The sequence below is a fragment of the Sphaeramia orbicularis genome, chromosome 19 (genome assembly GCF_902148855.1).
Source record: "Sphaeramia orbicularis chromosome 19, fSphaOr1.1, whole genome shotgun sequence".
Taxonomy (NCBI): Eukaryota; Metazoa; Chordata; class Actinopteri; order Kurtiformes; family Apogonidae; genus Sphaeramia; species Sphaeramia orbicularis.
Genome location: NC_043975.1, coordinates 7,488,622 through 7,507,359, shown reverse-complemented (window position 1 = coordinate 7,507,359; position 18,738 = coordinate 7,488,622). Strand labels below are relative to the sequence as shown.

The 18,738-nt window shown below is 34.8% G+C and overlaps 1 protein-coding gene across 1 annotated transcript; it reads right to left on the bottom strand.

The window, feature by feature from the left end:
* Positions 1 to 1,338: 1,338 nt before the first annotated feature.
* LOC115410458 (putative pre-mRNA-splicing factor ATP-dependent RNA helicase DHX32) lies at positions 1,339 to 18,367 on the bottom strand. Its single transcript, XM_030122114.1, has 8 exons — positions 18,076 to 18,367; positions 15,937 to 16,030; positions 15,675 to 15,824; positions 4,612 to 4,803; positions 4,348 to 4,503; positions 3,291 to 3,481; positions 1,633 to 1,823; positions 1,339 to 1,516 (listed from the first exon to the last, which is right to left on the bottom strand). The coding sequence occupies exons 1-8, from the start codon at positions 18,355 to 18,357 to the stop codon at positions 1,339 to 1,341; spliced, it is 1,434 nt and encodes a 477-aa protein (XP_029977974.1). The 5' UTR covers positions 18,358 to 18,367.
* Between the last annotated feature and the right edge of the window lie 371 nt (positions 18,368 to 18,738).

Below are 18,738 nucleotides of genomic sequence, written 5' to 3'. Positions count from 1 at the left end.
CATTTCCTTTGTTTTTTTTTTAATGGATTTTGGGTTTTGTTTGATGCATATTTACTTCAAACTGAAAAGATGGCGCCTTATCAAAAGGACAGCTCTGCATAACAAAACAGTGGAAACATCGGTACGAGGTGATAAATGAGGATTCCTGCAGGTTGTGAATGCATCTAAAGGGCACAACTAATATTTTGAGCCCTTTAAAAATAAGAATCAACCCGTCATATCATTTGCTTGGGAGGATGCTTAAAATGCTTAATTCCCTTTTTTTTTTTGCTTAATTCAAGATTTTTTTTTTTTTTTTTGCTTAATTCACGATTTTTTGGTTAATTCAATTTTTTTTTTTTTTTTAATTCAAGATTTTTTTCGCTTAATTCAAGCAAAAAAAAAAAATCTGAACAAGTGAAAATGATCTTGGTAAGATTTCTTGACATTAGATTTTCCAAATCTATTGTCTAAAAATCAGTTCTTATATCTCACTGAAAAGTTACTCTTGAGGTGATTATGTCTGATTTTAAGTGTGATGAGATATTTGGACTAGAAATGAGAAAAATACACTTGGTAAGATTTAGATTTTTTTCCGGTGTGCTCGGACATTTTATAGCAAGAGGAGGATAACTGTTGTCACGGCAACCGACGGGGAGGTAGATGAACACAGTACGGTTGAAATGTGGAATATCAGAGTATTTCAATGAGTGCTCTATAAAGGGTTAAACTCCAAAATCCTAAATAGATGTGAAGTTTGAAGGTGAGTTCATTTAAAGATTATTATAAAAACACATATTTTATGAAAAAATTACAAAATGAGGATGTTGCATTGCTATAAAACTAGGCAGCCAAGAAATTGTTCTATGACAATAAGACTTTTTAATAATTAAACTTTTTTTTTCCACAAAAAAACCCCAGATTTATCCAAAGTATCAAGAATCAGTGCAGTGTTATTGATTCAACTCCATGGGTTTTACTGGTGAATCGATGTTGTAGAAGATGACGGTGTTTCCCCGTTAACTACATCCAAATAGGTCATATCTGATGACCATGAAAAGACGACAAACTGTGTTTTACACCAAATATTACATGTATTCATAGAATTAATGGGTCAACAGGTATTAAACAGTTTAGATCCGTAGTCGGTTTTGGTCGACGGTGGATGTTTGAGTCTTTATGGGTTAAAATAAAAGGTAGTAAATCACTTAAATGTTAAAAAATAGAGAAAAAATCATTTGGGAACTGCCACAAAAGCAGTACTGGGTCTTTCTGTGTTAAACTTCTTGACTTAGCTGTATCCAGAGCAGTGGAATAAATGACCCAGAGCCATGTGATGTAAATTCTTATCTCACTGAATCACACATCGGTCGTATGTTGCGACTCCGTTGTGCAGTCGCTGTTGCTCGTCAGGGGTCTCTGTTTCCCGTCTTTACAGTTCCTGGATCCGTCTGGGTCCAGGATGTCTTGCAGTATGTCTTTGCTTTCACTAGAGGGCAGATTATAGAAGAAATACAGCGGTGCCATTTGGATGAACCTGAAATGACACACAGATTTAGAGATTATTTAGGAAAGGATTTACAGAAATGAAACAAAAAAACAGGTTTATGTCGAGGCCTACATAATCCTGGGGGTGTTTTATCCCAGACTTACACTTGAGGGGAGATTTCTGACACTGTCCTCATGTAGTTGTTGTCCGACAGGGTGTATTCATGGAATATGACCCACTCCGGTAGCCCCAGTTTCTGAGACTGGGCCCCGTAGCCGGACAGTGGGTGGACCTGAGCCATGTGTTTGTGGGTCAGAATGAAGTAGTTCCCAGATCCGTCCACATCTCGAGCAATCTGCACAAAGAAAAGGTACAACAGAGGGTATGAATTAAAGAATGAAATATGCCCAGGCCTTACATGGGCTTATAAGATACCAAAAATATAAACTAAAGACTTCTTCTCTCCTTCTTTAATATCTTATTCTTGCCCCGTTTTATGTATTTGGCTGAAGCTGTTCAATCTGTTCAATGTCTTCTTCTTCTTTTTATTATTATTATTATTATTATTTTACTGGTCCAGCCCACTTGTGATCAAATTGGACTATATATGGACTAAAATGAGTTTGACCCCCCTTGTATAAATGTACATTAAAAAAAAAAAATTATATATATATATATATATATATATATATATATATATATATATCAGTGGTGGCTGCTCATCTTTCAGACAGGGGAAGCTCATTGTCGGCTTACATAAAAAAAAAAAAAGTCAAGTTATTTAAACATACATTCGTCCCTCCGTTCCTTTTTAAGAAAATGGTCAGTGACCTTATCGTACCAAGTAAACAAGAAAACGTTGAAGTTATGTTAAATTGAAACAAGGAAGTCCAATGAGTGTGTTTTATTTACAGTGCAAGAAATGAGCAAGTAATTTCGTAGTGGTTTCTCTGATTTCACAGCAGAATGTGCGACGGTATTAAACTGAACTGTGTCAGTGAAGGAGTAGATCTGAAAACAGCTGTCAATCAAATGGGATTCAGCCTTTCGACTGATCCTCCAATCAGCACGTGGAAGCTTGGCGTCCAGCCCGGCCGAGCTCCGCCCACAGCTCCATTCACCCCCAGAGATGCCGGGCGTCCGGGGGCGGGACAACATCGTGGCATTTATCCAATTACCGTCCAGTTTTGAGGCAATGAAAAAAAACTGTTCCACTCAGTCCCATTGAAGTGCATGGACGCTGAGAGTGTACGGACAAATGCACTGAGCAGAGATGGAATGAGAAAACAGAGACACGGGAATGGAGAAGTGAACAACATGGAGTCTGTGATTTGTGATAAAGCTGATTCTGAACGAACTCATCTGTGAGATGAACGTGTTCTAACACATTTGTAGTCAATGAAATGTCAACACAACCGAACAGATTTACCTCCGCCAAGGAGGTTATGTTTTTGCCAGGGTTTGTTTGTCTGTTTGTTTGTCTGTCCGTTAGTGTGCAACATAACTCAAAAAGTTATGGACAGATTTTGATGAAATTTTCAGGGTTTGTTGGAAATGGGATAAGGAAGAAATGATTAAATTTTGGTGGTGATCGGGGGTGGGGGGGGCCCACGGGGGGGCCACTGATCAGCCTTGGCGGAGGTCTGCGCTCTCCGAGTGCTTCTAGTTAACCGTTTAATTTTCATAATTTTAGGGGAAGCCGAGCTTCCCTTGCAGTCTGAGAAATCGTCTCTGGTATATATATATATATTTGTGTAAAAGTACCTCATCATATACATTGAAAACTACAGTGTCTGAGTGGAGGCTTCGGTGAAACACGTACCTGCATGAAGAACCCGGCCAGCAGAGCTCTTTTAATGTTGTGGGCGTTGGTTTTGGTTCCAAACGAAGGCTGAGAGATGGGAAGTTCGATCCGGTTCAGGATGTCGGTTAATTCAGATCTAATGGCGTCGGCTCTCTTCAGGGCACCGTGGTCCAGGAAATAATCCTTACACCACTTTTCAACACACATACCTGGAAAGATCAACAATACCAATCATGTAGTTATTATCTGAAACTGTTTAACATGAGGCTTTACTTGGTTAAAACTGGTCAAATTTGACCATCTTTGTGTTGATTTGTTATTTCAGTGTGTTATGAATGATAGAGTGATATTAGACAAAGGAAAGGAAAGGAAAGGAAAGGAAAGGAAAGGAAAGGAAAGCTAACATAAGTTAAGTTAAGATAAGCTAAGCAAAGGAGAGGAAAGGAAAGCTAAAGTAAGCTAAGGAAAGGAGAGCTAAGGTAAGCTAACATAAGATAAATTAAGCCGAGGAAAGGGAAGAAAAGCTAAGGTAAGCTAAACTAAGGAAATTAGAGCTAAGGAAAGGAAAGCTAAGGTAAGCTAAACAAAGGAAATTAGAGCTAAGGAAAGGAAAGCTAAGGTAAGCTAAACAAAGGAAATTAGAGCTAAGGAAAGGAAAGCTAAGGTAAGCTAAACAAAGGAAATTAGAGCTAAGGAAAGGAAAGCTAAGGTAAGCTAAACTAAGGAAATTAGAGCTAAGGAAAGGAAAGCTAAGGTAAGCTAAACAAAGGAAATTAGAGCTAAGGTAAGCTAAGGAAAGGAAAGCTAAGGAAAGCTAAAGAGAGGAAAGCTAAGGTAAGCTAGGGAAAGGTAAGCTAACATAAGCTAAATTAAGCTGAGGAAAGGAAAGAAAAGCTAAGGAAAGGAAAGCTAAGGTAAGATAACAATCTAAATTAAGATGAGGAAAGGGAAGAAAAGCTAAAGAAAGGAAGGAAAGCTGAGATAAGATAAGGTAAAGTAACAAAAGATAAGATAAGATAAGGGACATTTCTCAGTTGCCTGCAGTAAATACATATATAAAGTGTTGTCTGTCTGCCTGGCTCTGCTCTGACCTTGCTCTCTCTGTTCTGTTTGAAGGTGTTGTAGATGCTGATCAGGGTGAAGTGGTCTCCTTCAGGGTGCTGGAACTTCCTGTGACAGTGGACGGCCTCGTGGGTCAAACCGGCGCTGGGCTCCAGGAAGCAGCTCGGTGCTAGAAGACGTCAAAGCGTCAGGAGGTCTGAGACAAACTGAACCTACTGGACCTCTCCTGGTTCAGTCGTGTATGTTCACAGAAGGTCTGTGACGTCACTGCTCTCACCTGACAACATGGCTGCGATGGTCAACATCTCACTCACACAGTCGAACTCGCAGGACGCCAGCAGAGCTTTGGCCATCTGAGGGTCCAGGGGGAACTCGGATATGATGATCACGATCTCGGACAGGTTACCGTCGTCGTCTAAAGCTGCGAGGTAGTCCAGCTCCTCCAAAGCCTGCATCAGACCCTCAGGATCTGCATCAAGGAGGAAGGGTCTCAGAACCAACATTCAAGGACTTTTTAGGCCTGTTTGACAAGGGTTTAGTACCCCCCCCCCCCCTCCCAAACTTAATATTTATTTAATTTTGTTCATACAAATATACAAGAAATTTATTTACATTAACATATCCAATCAAACATCCCATATGGGCACACATGAAAGAAAAAAAATAAAATAAAAAAAGGACATCTGCAAATTATTACTTATTTTATTACTTATTACTTATTTCTCTTTTTTTATATATCCATGACTATGATTTTAAATGTTCTTATTTTTCATGCTCTGACTGTAAACAATAATTTTCTACCACAACTAACCATCTGTTTTCTTCACATCTCACTGAGGAAGAAAAATCTCACATTAAACTTTAAGGAAATTTTAATGTTTTTATCTCAAAGAAAAGATGTGTCCCAATATTTTTGTCTATATAGTTTATAAACATCAATATTTCCTTAAGGTTTTAAAGTGAGATGTGAAGAAAGTAGATGGTTAGTTGTGGTAGAAAAGTATTATTTACAGTTAGAACATGAAAAATATTTTAGAAATTTAGAGGTAGAACATTTAAAATCACAGTCATGGATAAAAAAAAAAAGAAAACAACAAACTCAATGTTGAGAGAAATTAAATAAAAACCATCTCAGAGGCATAGAAGCAAATATAACATTTTAAACCAAACTAACAAATGTAATGATATTTATCCCAATATAAAACTATATTATAACATTTGTCATTATTGTTTTGTATCCGCAGACCCCTGTTAGAAAAGAAACACCGAAATTCAACATGTCCACATACTTCTGTCCATATAGTGTGCGCAGCATCCAGATTGTGTTTTATTCCATAAATTTAGAGGGCAATTATAGAAAAAATAGCCCATTATCAGGATGCAAACACAATTTTATCTCTCATAAATTACTCTAACCAGACATAGCATTAAAAATAAAATAAAATTTAAAAAAACAACAGAAAACCAAGTGTATTTTTAACTTTCCATAACTCTCATAACATTCATGGCACATTCTGCAGGTCTGGACTCTTATTACAGCCTTTTTTTTTTTTTTTTTTTTTTAGGCTACAGACTTCCACCTCATTGGACCAGTCTGTCATTTCCCAAACAAGACGAGCTGTACAATCTTTAATGAGCTGTCCTGGTTTTGCCGGTCCTGTTAGGACGGGTCGGGCCCAGACAATAGTCCTTACATGGGCCCTGTCAGCTCGGCTCAAACATGGCTGACTGGACCCAAACAGCCACATGGAGCCAGGCCATTGGGTCGTCCTCTGGCCAAAACACCTCCCATGTACACCTCTGGGGTTTTCAGGAGAGAGAGAGTTCTGTCTGTGGGAACCTGAGAAGAATTCTGCTCTATTTGTTGTAAATACTGATGCAAAGCATTTGTATTTCAATATATTTTAATACTAATATATCAATATATTTTTGAATATTGAAAAAATTTGTAAATATTCCAAAATGGATTAATGATACCCACGCTTAACCCTTACACCCCAAGCCTAAAATGAACCATCTAGACCAGGGGTGTCACACTCATTTTGGTTCAGGGGCCATATTTAGCCCAATTTGATCTCAAGCGGGCCACACCGGTAAAATAATGACTTAATAACCTATAAATAATGACAAATCCAAGTTTTTCTTTTTGTTTTAGTACAAAAAAAAATTAAATTATGAAAATATTTACATTTTACAAAAAAGATGTGAATAACCTGAAAAAACAGAAATTTCATTTGGAAAAATTAATGCAATTTTAACAATATTATACCTCGACTTATTATTTATACATGTACATTTATAAACAATGTTCCATAAACATTTGGTAACAGGCAGAATATTGTTAAAAGTTTGGAGTTTGGAACTAAAATTTGAAAAATTTGTACAATATTCCATCTCTTATAATTAACACAACTCCAGATCACAGTGGATCCATAAATGCACAAAACATTTAGTAACAGGCAGAATATTTTTAAAATTGCACATTTCGGGTTGTTCATCTTGTTCTTATTCATGTATTTATTTGCATTTTATTGTCAAAGAATAGTTTTGTAAATGTAAATATTTTCACAGTGTAATATTATTTTCACTTAAATTTCTTCCATTTAATTTTTCACAAAGAAAATGTGTAGTTGTCATAATTATGGGTTATTGTGTTGTTATTTTGACTGGAGATCACATTGGTCTGTATGTGGAACCTGAACCAAATGGATTTGGACAACCTGGACTGTTCAGGTTAATATTTGCACTTTCAACCTGCGGGCCGGAATGGAACCTTTGGCGGGCCAGATTTGGCCCCCGGGCCGCATGTTTGACACCTGTGATGTAGACTTTTATTTCTTATTTTGACTATTAAAAGGTTAGAAAATATGCTGTGAGTGGTGTCAAACATGCGGCCCGGGGTCCAAATCCGGCCCGCCAAAGGTTCCATTGTGGCACGCAAGATGAAAGAGTAAAAATGAACCTGAACAGTCCAGGTTGTCACAATCATTTTGGTTCAGGTTCCACATACAGACCAATGTGATCTCCAGTAAAAATAACAACACAATAACCCATAAATAATGACGACTACAAATGTTCTTTGTGAAAATGATGTGGAAAAAATTTAAGTAAAAAACTAACATCACACTGTGAAACTATTTACATTTACAAAACTATTCTTTCACAATAAAATGCAAATTAAAGAAATAAAAACAAAGATGAACAACCCGAAATGTACAATTTTAACAATATTCTGTCTGTCACTAAATGTTTATGTAACATTGTGTGTAATGTACAGGGGTTGGACAAAATAATGGAAACACCTTCACCTCAAGATGATAATGCCCCAATCCATACAGCTAGAACTGTTAAAGAATGGCATGAGGAACATTCTAATGAAGTTGAGCATCTCGTATGGCCGGCACAGTCCCCAGACCTCAACATTATTGAGCATTTATGGTCAGTTTTAGAGATTCAAGTAAGACGTCGATTTCCACCGCCATCGTCTCTAAAAGAGTTGGAGGGTATTCTAACTGAAGAATGGCTTAAAATTCCTTTGGAAACAATTCACAAGTTGTATGAATCAATACCTCGGAGAATTGAGGCTGTAATTGCCGCAAAAGGCGGACCTACACCATATTAAATTATATTTTGTTGATTTTTTAAGGTGTTTCCATTATTTTGTCCAACCCCTGTACATGTAGAAATATCACTGGTCAACAACAAATTTATTGTTGAAGTTTTTTGAGCTGATTTAGGATAATTTTGGTGTGCCGAATCCAAAAATCACATTAATTTTGCTCAATCAGGTCAACTTTCTGAACTATGCTACATATTGGCTTTTTAACATTTTTGCTTACATTTATGGGCATTTTCACATCATATGATACAAAATTCTTTCATATTTCTTGCAATAAACGAGTTCTGAAGATTTTACTTTTGCCAATTTATGATTAATGTTTTTTTTAATATTACAGGTGAATGAAATGGCTTCGACTAGAAGATCTTGCAAAAATAAGCCTGACGTATTCTGCTACATCTGCGGTGAATACACCATTGTACCTAACAGGAATCCTGTTAGAAAATGATTTTTTTTCTCTCAAAACCTATTTTGGGTGAGAACTATATAAAAAAATCAACTGATAAAGTCACAAAAATGTCATCAATTTTGTGAGAAGATCAAATTTTTCAAAATCAAATTAGCAAAAAAACCTGACCTGATTGAGAAAATCAGATGTCATTTTTGGATTTAGCGGTGCAAAATGGTCCGAATTCAGCTGAAAAAACCTAGACAACTTGCAAAAAACATTTTTTTGTAACTGTTATGACCCTGGGTCATAATTTGTCTATTTATATGTATATGTATGTGTTTTCTGTTTAGAGTGTGTGTGTTTTCCCCCCGTCCTGTAGGTGTGCTGTGCCCCTTTTGTTTCCGTTTGTTGCAGGTTGCTGATTGGTGGAGCATGATTGCCCAGCCCTTTAAAGATGGCCCTGGAGCTCCCATCCTTGCTCGCTCTTGCCTCCTGTCAGCTCCCAACCCTGTGTTCGTGTGTGTGACCGTCAGTCTTCGTGCTCGTGGAAAACTCCGATTGTTTGTATTTGTAAATAGTTTTTGTTAAATCGAACCTTTTTCTGGTAGGGGAGGTCGGCTCTTTTGTTTTCCCATTTTCTCCTGTTTTGGTTAGATAGTTAGGTAAGTTTTCTGTATTTTATTTCTTGCATTTATTTTGGATTAGGAAAGTTAGTTTAAACTCTACAGATATTTTGTTTGTTGTTTTAGCCGCTCCCTCCCCTAACCCTTCCTTAGTTGTTAAAACAAAAGTAGTAATAATAAATATTGTGAATCTTAGTTTTTGACTGACGTGAGTGCTTGGGAGCTGGGAGGGGACAAAAGTTGAGCCTATTATGTTCGCCCTGGTGAACCCCTAGGCCGGGGCGTAACAGTAACCCAGTGTAATAAGTCGAGGTATAATTTTGTTAAAATTGCACTAATTTTTCACATGAAATTTCTATGTTTTCAAGTTTTTTCACACCTTTTTTGTAAAATGCAAATATTTTCCTAATTTAATTGGGGCTTTTTTGTACTAAAACAAAAAGAAAAACTTGGATTTGTCATTATTTATAAGTTATTAACTCTTTCGGTGCCAGACAGTTAAGGGGCTAATAAGCCTTAAAAGTGCCACAGAATTTGGCCGTTTTTCAGTATTTCGCGTCGTTTTTATAATCGAAGTCTGAATCGTCATCAGAACTCATTTTCTAGCAGATGGGACTGTTTTGACAGATCGCTGTGTTTACGATATTACTACAAAATGGCCATCTAATTTGCATATGATTTCATTCATAAATTCATTCATAAAATTTCCCAAGCGGAAAACGAAACGCGAGCTCTTCCTTGGTCAAAAACCGCTCGGTAACATCCGACCGATTGCTACTTAGATTCAAAACGCACCGAACGCAGCCGATTCATTATTGATCATAATTTGCATAATTTATTCGGTCGCGTGACCTCAAATTCCCGTCTGATTGGTCTCAAAAGGGGGACACAGAAAGAACATCATCAAAATGTGAGGAAGAAATGGGGGTGGATGGTTTGTTTGTACACAAATATAGCGTGTTCTCCAAAGCCGATCTGATCGGCCTGTGGCACTTTAAAGGTTGTATTCGTAAAGCCGACTTAATCAGCCCATGGCATTGAAAGAGTTAAGTCATTATTTTACTGGTCTGGCCCGCTTGAGATCAAATTGGGCTAAATATGGCACCTGAACCAAAATGAGTTTGACACCCCTGACTTAGAACTTTCAAAATCTAGCACTTTTTCACAATTTAGGTCATGTTATAATTCTGCTAAAACAGCTTCTAGTACAGGCGTGAGTGAAATTACCAAAATGACCCAATAAAGCCGATAAAGTGCAGGTTTCAGAAAACTTTTGAATTTTCCCAATTATTCCCAACAATGAAAAAGTTACAGCCGTCCTATCTGCAAATGCACAGGGTGTGTCAGCGGTGACACATCAGGTTTTAAAGAGTTAACCCATTATCAGGCAAGTGACTATTTTTGGTAATTTCCACATACATTACAAGTCAGTGACATCAACAGTTCCAGTGAGGGAACAATCTCAGGTCCAATGTGGTCTCCAGGGTCTGTAAGGTCCACCTCTGCCTGAACAGTGAGTGGACCTGCTTTGTTCGGTACCATGAAGTAATGGTACTAATGTAAGGAATGATGTTCAAAGGGGTCATGTGGATGTGGACAGGGGTCTGGACCAGCACTGATGTTGGACTAATGTTCTAAAAGCCAAGCACCGAACCTGGGGGGACAGAGCTTTCTCCATCGCAGCTCCAACCCTCTGGAACTCCCTCCAACCCTCTATCCGACACTGCTCCGACGCCAACACCTTCAAATCCCTTTTAAAAACTCATTTATTTAAAATTGCTTTTAATGTTTTATCTTAATATTTAATGTTTAACTGTTTTATATTCGTAGACTTGCCTTTTGCACCTGTTTTTATCTGGTTTTAATATGTCTGTTTCTGTTTTTATCTGCTGCATGTAAAGCGTCTTTGAGTTATATGAAAAGCACTATACAAATAAAATGTATTATTATTATTATAATTCTTCTTATTATTAATATTAATATTAATAATAAAATACATGTTCCTTTCATCTTACACGTGCTTTTCTTGTACAGGGTGAGTCAGAAAAAACGCTCTTTTCATTTAAAGAAATTGTACCACTGAAATGGAAATGCTTATTTTTCTTTTGATCATCCAGTCATATTGATGTGGTTATTGAACATGTCTGGCGACTGAATCATTGATTTATGACATAGCATAACAGAGGGAATGTCCATTGTTTATTGTGCACCGAAATATCTGCCAACACAGTTTATGCCACCGTGAATGAAATTGAAATTGTCAACCATTACAGCATGTTACTCGCCATCAAAATGTTTTGTCTCAACGAAGTCGTCCGGCACGACCTTCAACCTGGCTACCATTCAGATTGATGCAAATCTGTGCTCGTTGTCGCATCTCTAACACAGCTCTTCTCGCCATTCGTGTTCGTCGTAGGGCTTGGATTTCAGCCGTGATGCGATTTCGGAGTTCCTGAAGAGTTTGTGGAACAGTCTGATACACACGGTTTTTAAGATACCCCCACAAGAAAAAATCAAGGGGGGTCAAGTCCGGGGATCTAGGTGGCCACTCTCTCTCCTGACCCAAACAGACAACTCGATGAGGAAATAATACCTGCAATCGCTGTGGTCTTGCCATGATGAAAACTCCCTGGGCACCTATGTCCTGAGTGTGAAAGCAAAGCCCCGACTCCTGTAATTGTTGTCAATTTCAACTTTGTTCACTGTGGCATACATTGTGTTGGCAGGTATTTCAGTGCCCAATAAACAATGGACCTTCTCTCTCTTATGCAATGCAATAAATCTATGACTACATCACCAGACATGCTCAATAACCACATCAATATGACTGTATGGTCAAAAGAAAAATCAGTGTTTCCGTTTTAGCAGTACAATTTCTTTAAATGGAAAGAGCGTTTTTTCTGACTCACCCTGTATTTTCACCCCACCTCCCAAAGGGGAGGCAAGGGGTATTGTTCATGGTTCAGTTTGTTTGTTTGTTTACACTTTATTGGTTGAATTCATACCAAATTGGGTTTATAGATTGCCAATGACCCAGAATAGATGTGATTACAGTTTGGGAAAGTAGGTGAAAAGTTCAAATTTCTTAATAAATTTTTCAATTCTTTTTTTTCTCCTATTTACTTATAATGGGGGAAATTTCACATGTCTATAAAAACATCAATTTTGTTTCAATTTTCTTCAAACTTGGCACATATATATATAGAGGCAGTTGATATGCTGACATCAGCACACGCATAGACATGACATCAGCTGGATCGATGCCAAAATAAGATACAAGCTGCACTGTTTCTTTTAAGTTTAAAGATTTTATGTTTTATCTATTTATCAGTTTTTTTTTCTCATGCCTATACTTTTCGTTGCTTCCCTGCTGTAATGCTTTTAATGTTTTATGTAAAGCACTTTGAATTGTGTTGTACATGAAATGTGATATAAACCTGCCTTACCTTGCGCCTACAATATGTGCAAGGGGCGGGGTTTGTTGTGCCTGGCACCACTTGTTTATATTTACTTCTTAGATTTTTTTTTTTTTGCCACATATTTAGTAAGGAACCAAATATGGTAACTTCATTAACCTTGATTTTCTACGTAATAAAATATTCTGAAATATTTTGTAAAAGTAATAAAGTCTTGTTCTGTCCTCCAACAAGAGACTAAGGTTGGAATGTTGACTTTCAGAGTATTTCTATAAGGGGTTCATGGTATTAGTACCTTTAGTGACTATAGTAAAGTGTCTGAATACTTCTTTTTTTTATTTTGTGTCTGAATACTTCTTTTTTTTATTTTGTGTCTGAATACTTCTTTTTTTTATTTTGTGTCTGAATACTTCTTTTTTTTTTTGTTTTGTGTCTGAATACTTCTTTTTTTTAAATTTTGTGTCTGAATACTTCTTTTTTTTTGTTTTGTGTCTGAATACTTCTTTTTTTATTTTGTGTCTGAATACTTCTTTTTTTTTATTTTGTGTCTGAATACTTTTTTTATTTTGTGTCTGAATACTTCTTTTTTTATTTTGTGTCTGAATACTTTTTTTTGTTGTGTGTCTGAATACTTCTTTTTCTTTATTTTGTGTCTGAATACTTTTTTTATTTTGTGTCTGAATACTTCTTTTTTTTTATTTTGTGTCTGAATACTTCTTTTTTTTGTGTCTGAATACTTTTTTTTATTTTGTGTCTGAATACTTCTTTTTCTTTATTTTGTGTCTGAATACTTCTTTTTTTATTTTGTGTCTGAATACTTCTTTTTTGTGTGTCTGAATACTTCTTTTTTTAATTTTGTGTCTGAATACTTCTTTTTTTGTGTGTCTGAATACTTCTTTTTTTGTGTGTCTGAATACTTCTTTTTTTTAATTTTGTGTCTGAATACTTCTTTTTTTTGTGTCTGAATACTTTTTTTTAATTTTGTGTCTGAATACTTCTTTTTCTTTATTTTGTGTCTGAATACTTCTTTTTTTTGTTTTGTGTCTGAATACTTCTTTTTCTTTATTTTGTGTCTGAATACTTCTTTTTTTTTGTTTTGTGTCTGAATACTTTTTTTTTTTTGTTTTGTGTCTGAATACTTCTTTTTTTATTTTGTGTCTGAATACTTCTTTTTTTATTTTGTGTCTGAATACTTCTTTTTTTTGTTTTGTGTCTGAATACTTCTTTTTTTTTGTTTTGTGTCTGAATACTTCTTTTTTTTTATTTTGTGTCTGAATACTTTTTTTTATTTTGTGTCTGAATACTTCTTTTTTTGTGTGTCTGAAAACTTCTTTTTTTTGTGTCTGAATACTTCTTTTTCTTTATTTGTGTCTGAATACTTCTTTTTTTTTGTTTTGTGTCTGAATACTTTTTTTTTTGTTTTGTGTCTGAATACTTCTTTTTTTATTTTGTGTCTGAATACTTCTTTTTTTTTGTTTTGTGTCTGAATACTTCTTTTTCTTTATTTTGTGTCTGAATACTTCTTTTTTTATTTTGTGTCTGAATACTTCTTTTTTTTTGTCTGAATACTTCTTTTTCTTTATTTTGTGTCTGAATACTTCTTTTTTTATTTTGTGTCTGAATACTTCTTTTTTTGTGTGTGTCTGAATACTTCTTTTTTTTAATTTTGTGTCTGAATACTTTTTTTTATTTTGTGTCTGAATACTTCTTTTTTTTGTGTGTCTGAATACTTCTTTTTTTGTGTGTCTGAATACTTCTTTTTTTGTGTGTCTGAATACTTCTTTTTTTTGTGTGTCTGAATACTTCTTTTTTTTTAATTTTGTGTCTGAATACTACTTTTTTTGTGTGTCTGAATACTTCTTTTTTTTAATTTTGTGTCTGAATACTTTTTTTTAATTTTGTGTCTGAATACTTCTTTTTTGTGTGTCTGAATACTTCTTTTTTTATTTTGTGTCTGAATACTTCTTTTTTTTTTGTTTTGTGTCTGAATACTTCTTTTTCTTTATTTTGTGTCTGAATACTTCTTTTTTTATTTTGTGTCTGAATACTACTTTTTTTTTTGTTTTGTGTCTGAATACTTCTTTTTCTTTATTTTGTGTCTGAATACTTCTTTTTTTATTTTGTGTCTGAATACTTCTTTTTTTTTTGTCTGAATACTTCTTTTTCTTTATTTTGTGTCTGAATACTTCTTTTTTTATTTTGTGTCTGAATACTTCTTTTTTTTGTTTTGTGTCTGAATACTTCTTTTTCTTATTTTGTGTCTGAATACTTCTTTTTCTTTATTTTGTGTCTGAATACTTCTTTTTTTATTTTGTGTCTGAATACTTCTTTTTTTGTGTGTCTGAATACTTCTTTTTTTTAATTTTGTGTCTGAATACTTTTTTTTATTTTGTGTCTGAATACTTCTTTTTTTTGTGTGTCTGAATACTTCTTTTTTTTGTGTGTCTGAATACTTCTTTTTTTGTGTGTCTGAATACTTCTTTTTTTTGTGTGTCTGAATACTTCTTTTTTTTAATTTTGTGTCTGAATACTTTTTTTTTATTTTGTGTCTGAATACTTCTTTTTTGTGTGTCTGAATACTTCTTTTTTTTATTTTGTGTCTGAATACTACTTTTTTTGTGTGTCTGAATACTTCTTTTTTTATTTTGTGTCTGAATACTACTTTTTTTGTGTGTCTGAATACTTCTTTTTTTTTATTTTGTGTCTGAATACTTTTTTTTATTTTGTGTCTGAATACTTCTTTTTTTTGTGTCTGAATACTTCTTTTTTTTTATTTTGTGTCTGAATACTTCTTTTTTTTGTGTCTGAATACTTCTTTTTTTATTTTGTGTCTGAATACTTCTTTTTTTGTGTGTCTGAATACTTCTTTTTTTTATTTTGTGTCTGAATACTTCTTTTTTTTTGTGTCTGAATACTTCTTTTTTTTTTATTTTGTCTGAATACTTCTTTTTTTGTGTGTCTGAATACTTCTTTTTTTTATTTTGTGTCTGAATACTTCTTTTTTTTTGTGTCTGAATACTTCTTTTTTTTTATTTTGTGTCTGAATACTTCTTTTTTTTTATTTTGTGTCTGAATACTTCTTTTTTTTTGTGTCTGAATACTTCTTTTTTTTAATTTTGTGTCTGAATACTTCTTTTTTGTGTGTCTGAATACTTCTTTTTTTTATTTTGTGTCTGAATACTTCTTTTTTTTATTTTGTGTCTGAATACTTCTTTTTTTTTGTGTCTGAATACTTCTTTTTTTTAATTTTGTGTCTGAATACTTCTTTGACCACAGTTGACTCAGTCTAACCTGGTCTGTCGATGAAATCACACTGTCCGAGGCCGGCGATCTCCATCCTTTTTAGAAACAGGACAGTAGGTGTGATGTTGGACTCCAGGATCTGAGAGGACGTCTCTGCAGGAAGACGAGGTTCCTCTGGATACAGACAGAAACATTTACCTGATGGAAGGAAAAAAGAACACAATCACCACAAAGTTAAAACACAAACACTGACTGTGACCTTTGGTTGAATAGGTGAAGCGTCGTCCAGGTGACGGACGCTCAGACGGACCTGTCGGAGCGGACAGCTGCCTGCGGACGTCCGCCTGACACCGGCTGATTGGCTGAAGCGTCTCAGAGTTGGCTCTGATCCTGGGATTGTACACCTACGAATGGAAGGCAAATGAAAACAGGCACATTTCCCATTTAAGGTACAGACGGGGACAAATTAAACCTCAAGAATGATTTTAAGGCTGTTGAATCTCCTGTATTTACTTTATTTTCCTAATGTGTTCTAACACTTACATGTCAGGGATCATTTAATTCAGGAAAAAGGTAATTTAAAGTCCCACATTATCTGAGAATCAATGAGTCCACCACAATATTTATTTATTTATTTATTTAACTGAGAATTCACACAAAACCTCAAGTGTTTTTTTCTTGTACTTTCATAGTCTTACACTTGAATATACAATTCATCTGGTATATATTTTCCGTAAAAAACAACCAAAAAAACCCCATGTTGATTAAAAAGGTATTAAAACCTTTAAACCTGAACTTTTTCTAGGATTACAAACTCTAAAATTTCTAGATTTGATTCAGTTTAAAACAGCATAGCAAATATTTAAAGCAAGACATAACATTCTTCCAAAAAAAAAAAAAAAAAAAATACAGAAATTGTTTTCAGAGAGAGAAGGAGGATATAATCTAAGAGGGAAAGTGAATTTAAAAATGCATTGTGTCAGAACAACTGGAAAAAAGAATGTGTTAAATTATGGAACAGTAACAGATGAAATAAAGCAAAGTAAAAGCAGAAATCAATTTATTTATTTTATTTTGATTTTTAAAAAATATAATAATAACACTGGTCAATAACAAATTCATTGTTTAAGTTTTTTGAGCTGCTTTAGGATAATTTTGGTGTGCTGAATCCAAAAATCACATTCATTTTGCTCAATCAGGTCAACTTTCTGAACTATGCTACATATTGGCTTTTTAACATTTTTGCTTACATTTATGGGCATTTTCACATCATATGATACAAAATTCTTTCATATTTCTTGCAATAAACGAGTTCTGAAGATTTTACTTTTGCCAATTTATGATTCATGTTTTTTTTAATATTACAGGTGAATGAAATGGCTTCGACTAGAAGATCTTGCAAAAATAAGCCTGACGTATTCTGCTACATCTGCGGTGAATACACCATTGTACCTAACAGGAATCAAGTCACAAGTTTCATAAAGTGTGCTTACCAATCTTATTTTGGTATTAATTATTATATTTTGTGAGAAGATCAATTTTTTCCAAATCAAATTAGCAAAAAAACCTGACCTGATTAAGAAAAACAGATGTCATTTTTGGATTTAGCGGTGCAAAATGGTCCGAATTCAGTTGAAAAAACCGAGACAACTTGCAAAAAACATTTTTTTGTAACCCAGTGTAATATATAACAAAGAAATCAGTTTAAAGGAATATATAAAATACAATTTTTACAGAAATATAAGGATGAGGAACAGCAGTTTAACCCTGGATGGTAATGGAAGGGTTTGAAGAAGGAAATCCAGCTGGACTGTTTTGTGCTCTTATGTTTTCTATGGTTTGTTATAACTTATGTTCTTTTTCAGTGACTTGGTGCTGACCTCTTCTTTTTTATGGATCGTATATGTTAGTTATATAAATGTGGGGTACGACAGTATAAACTCAGCTTTTTCCTGCTCCATTTTGGACTTAACACCTTGAGGAGCCACAATGAAGTAGTTCAACTTTGTGTTCTTTGCCTTACCTTTGAATTTTGTTTCTACTTATGTTTGAAAGAAACTTTAACTTCAAACCCTTGTAAAAAAAAACAACAACAACAAAAAAAAAAACAGGCATGTTTAGGCATAAAAAGTTCCAGGATCCTTTATATTGGTTGTTCTTTATATTGTTGTTGATGATGATGTAAATATGTAAATAATATTACATTTTAAATCCTAATTCTATATTTATGTAAATATTTAAATAAATGCCAAATTTCTTATTATTTTCTTTACATTTTAATTTTTTCACTTCGTTTGTGTTTTTTTTACTACCCGTCTTTCTCTCTGCGCTGTATTTTTGCTGCTGTAACTGTGAAATTTCCCCCACAGTGGGATAAATAAAGTCTTATCCTAGCCTCTAATTTCTTACCGATCAGAAGATTTATATGACAAAAAAAATCCTCATGTACCATTTTCTTCTGGACTCCTGTGTCAATGATGAAGTTGACGGACTCTGCCGGCCACCACATGTCCTCCCCTTGTGGCGCCGACAGGAAAACCCTCCTGGACATTCTGGCGTCCGGTTCCTCTATCAGGATGGGCAGTAACCCTCGCTGGGGCGGGTTCAGAACCACAGGAACCATCGGACCCAGCTCTGCCCCCAGCCTGGTGCCTTCCCTCTGGAGGATGCTCCGGGCACAGTCAACCTCCTGAAGATAAAGCAAAAAAATACTGAAGATTAACCCTTTCATGCATGAATTATGAGAACTTCAAGATTTTTGAACTCCAGACATTGGTGACCTTGAGTTTGACCCTTCAAGGTCACTCAAGGTCATGAACCCAAATGAAAGTCCATATATGACTTCCCATCAGTGCTCAATAGTAACTATATTGATATCTGTAACCATGTCTGTGTTACAAACCATCAAAATATTGAGCATGAGAAGTAAAGGCAAATGTTTAATATTTCAAAAATTCAACATCAAAATTCTTAAAACTGTACAGAAAATTTGTAGACAATTTTAAATTAATCTGACCAGTAGTTTAGTCAGAGCAGATGTTTGGAAAAAATTGCTTATGAAGAAGAGTCTCTATGTAATGTTCTAAATCATGAATGGGATTAAAGTAGTGGA

What these genes read in the sequence shown, in the direction of transcription:
- LOC115410458 (XM_030122114.1), bottom strand. Translation starts at nt 18,357, where the DNA reads ATGAAAGGGTTAATCTTCAGTATTTTTTTGCTTTATCTTCAGGAGGTT. An exon ending in TGGCCGGGTTCTTCATGCAG is followed by an intron (nt 1,824 to 3,290) that starts GTACGTGTTTCA and finishes TTCTTTGTGCAG; the next exon opens with ATTGCTCGAGATGTGGACGG. An exon ending in TCAGAAATCTCCCCTCAAGT is followed by an intron (nt 1,517 to 1,632) that starts GTAAGTCTGGGA and finishes GTGTCATTTCAG; the next exon opens with GTTCATCCAAATGGCACCGC.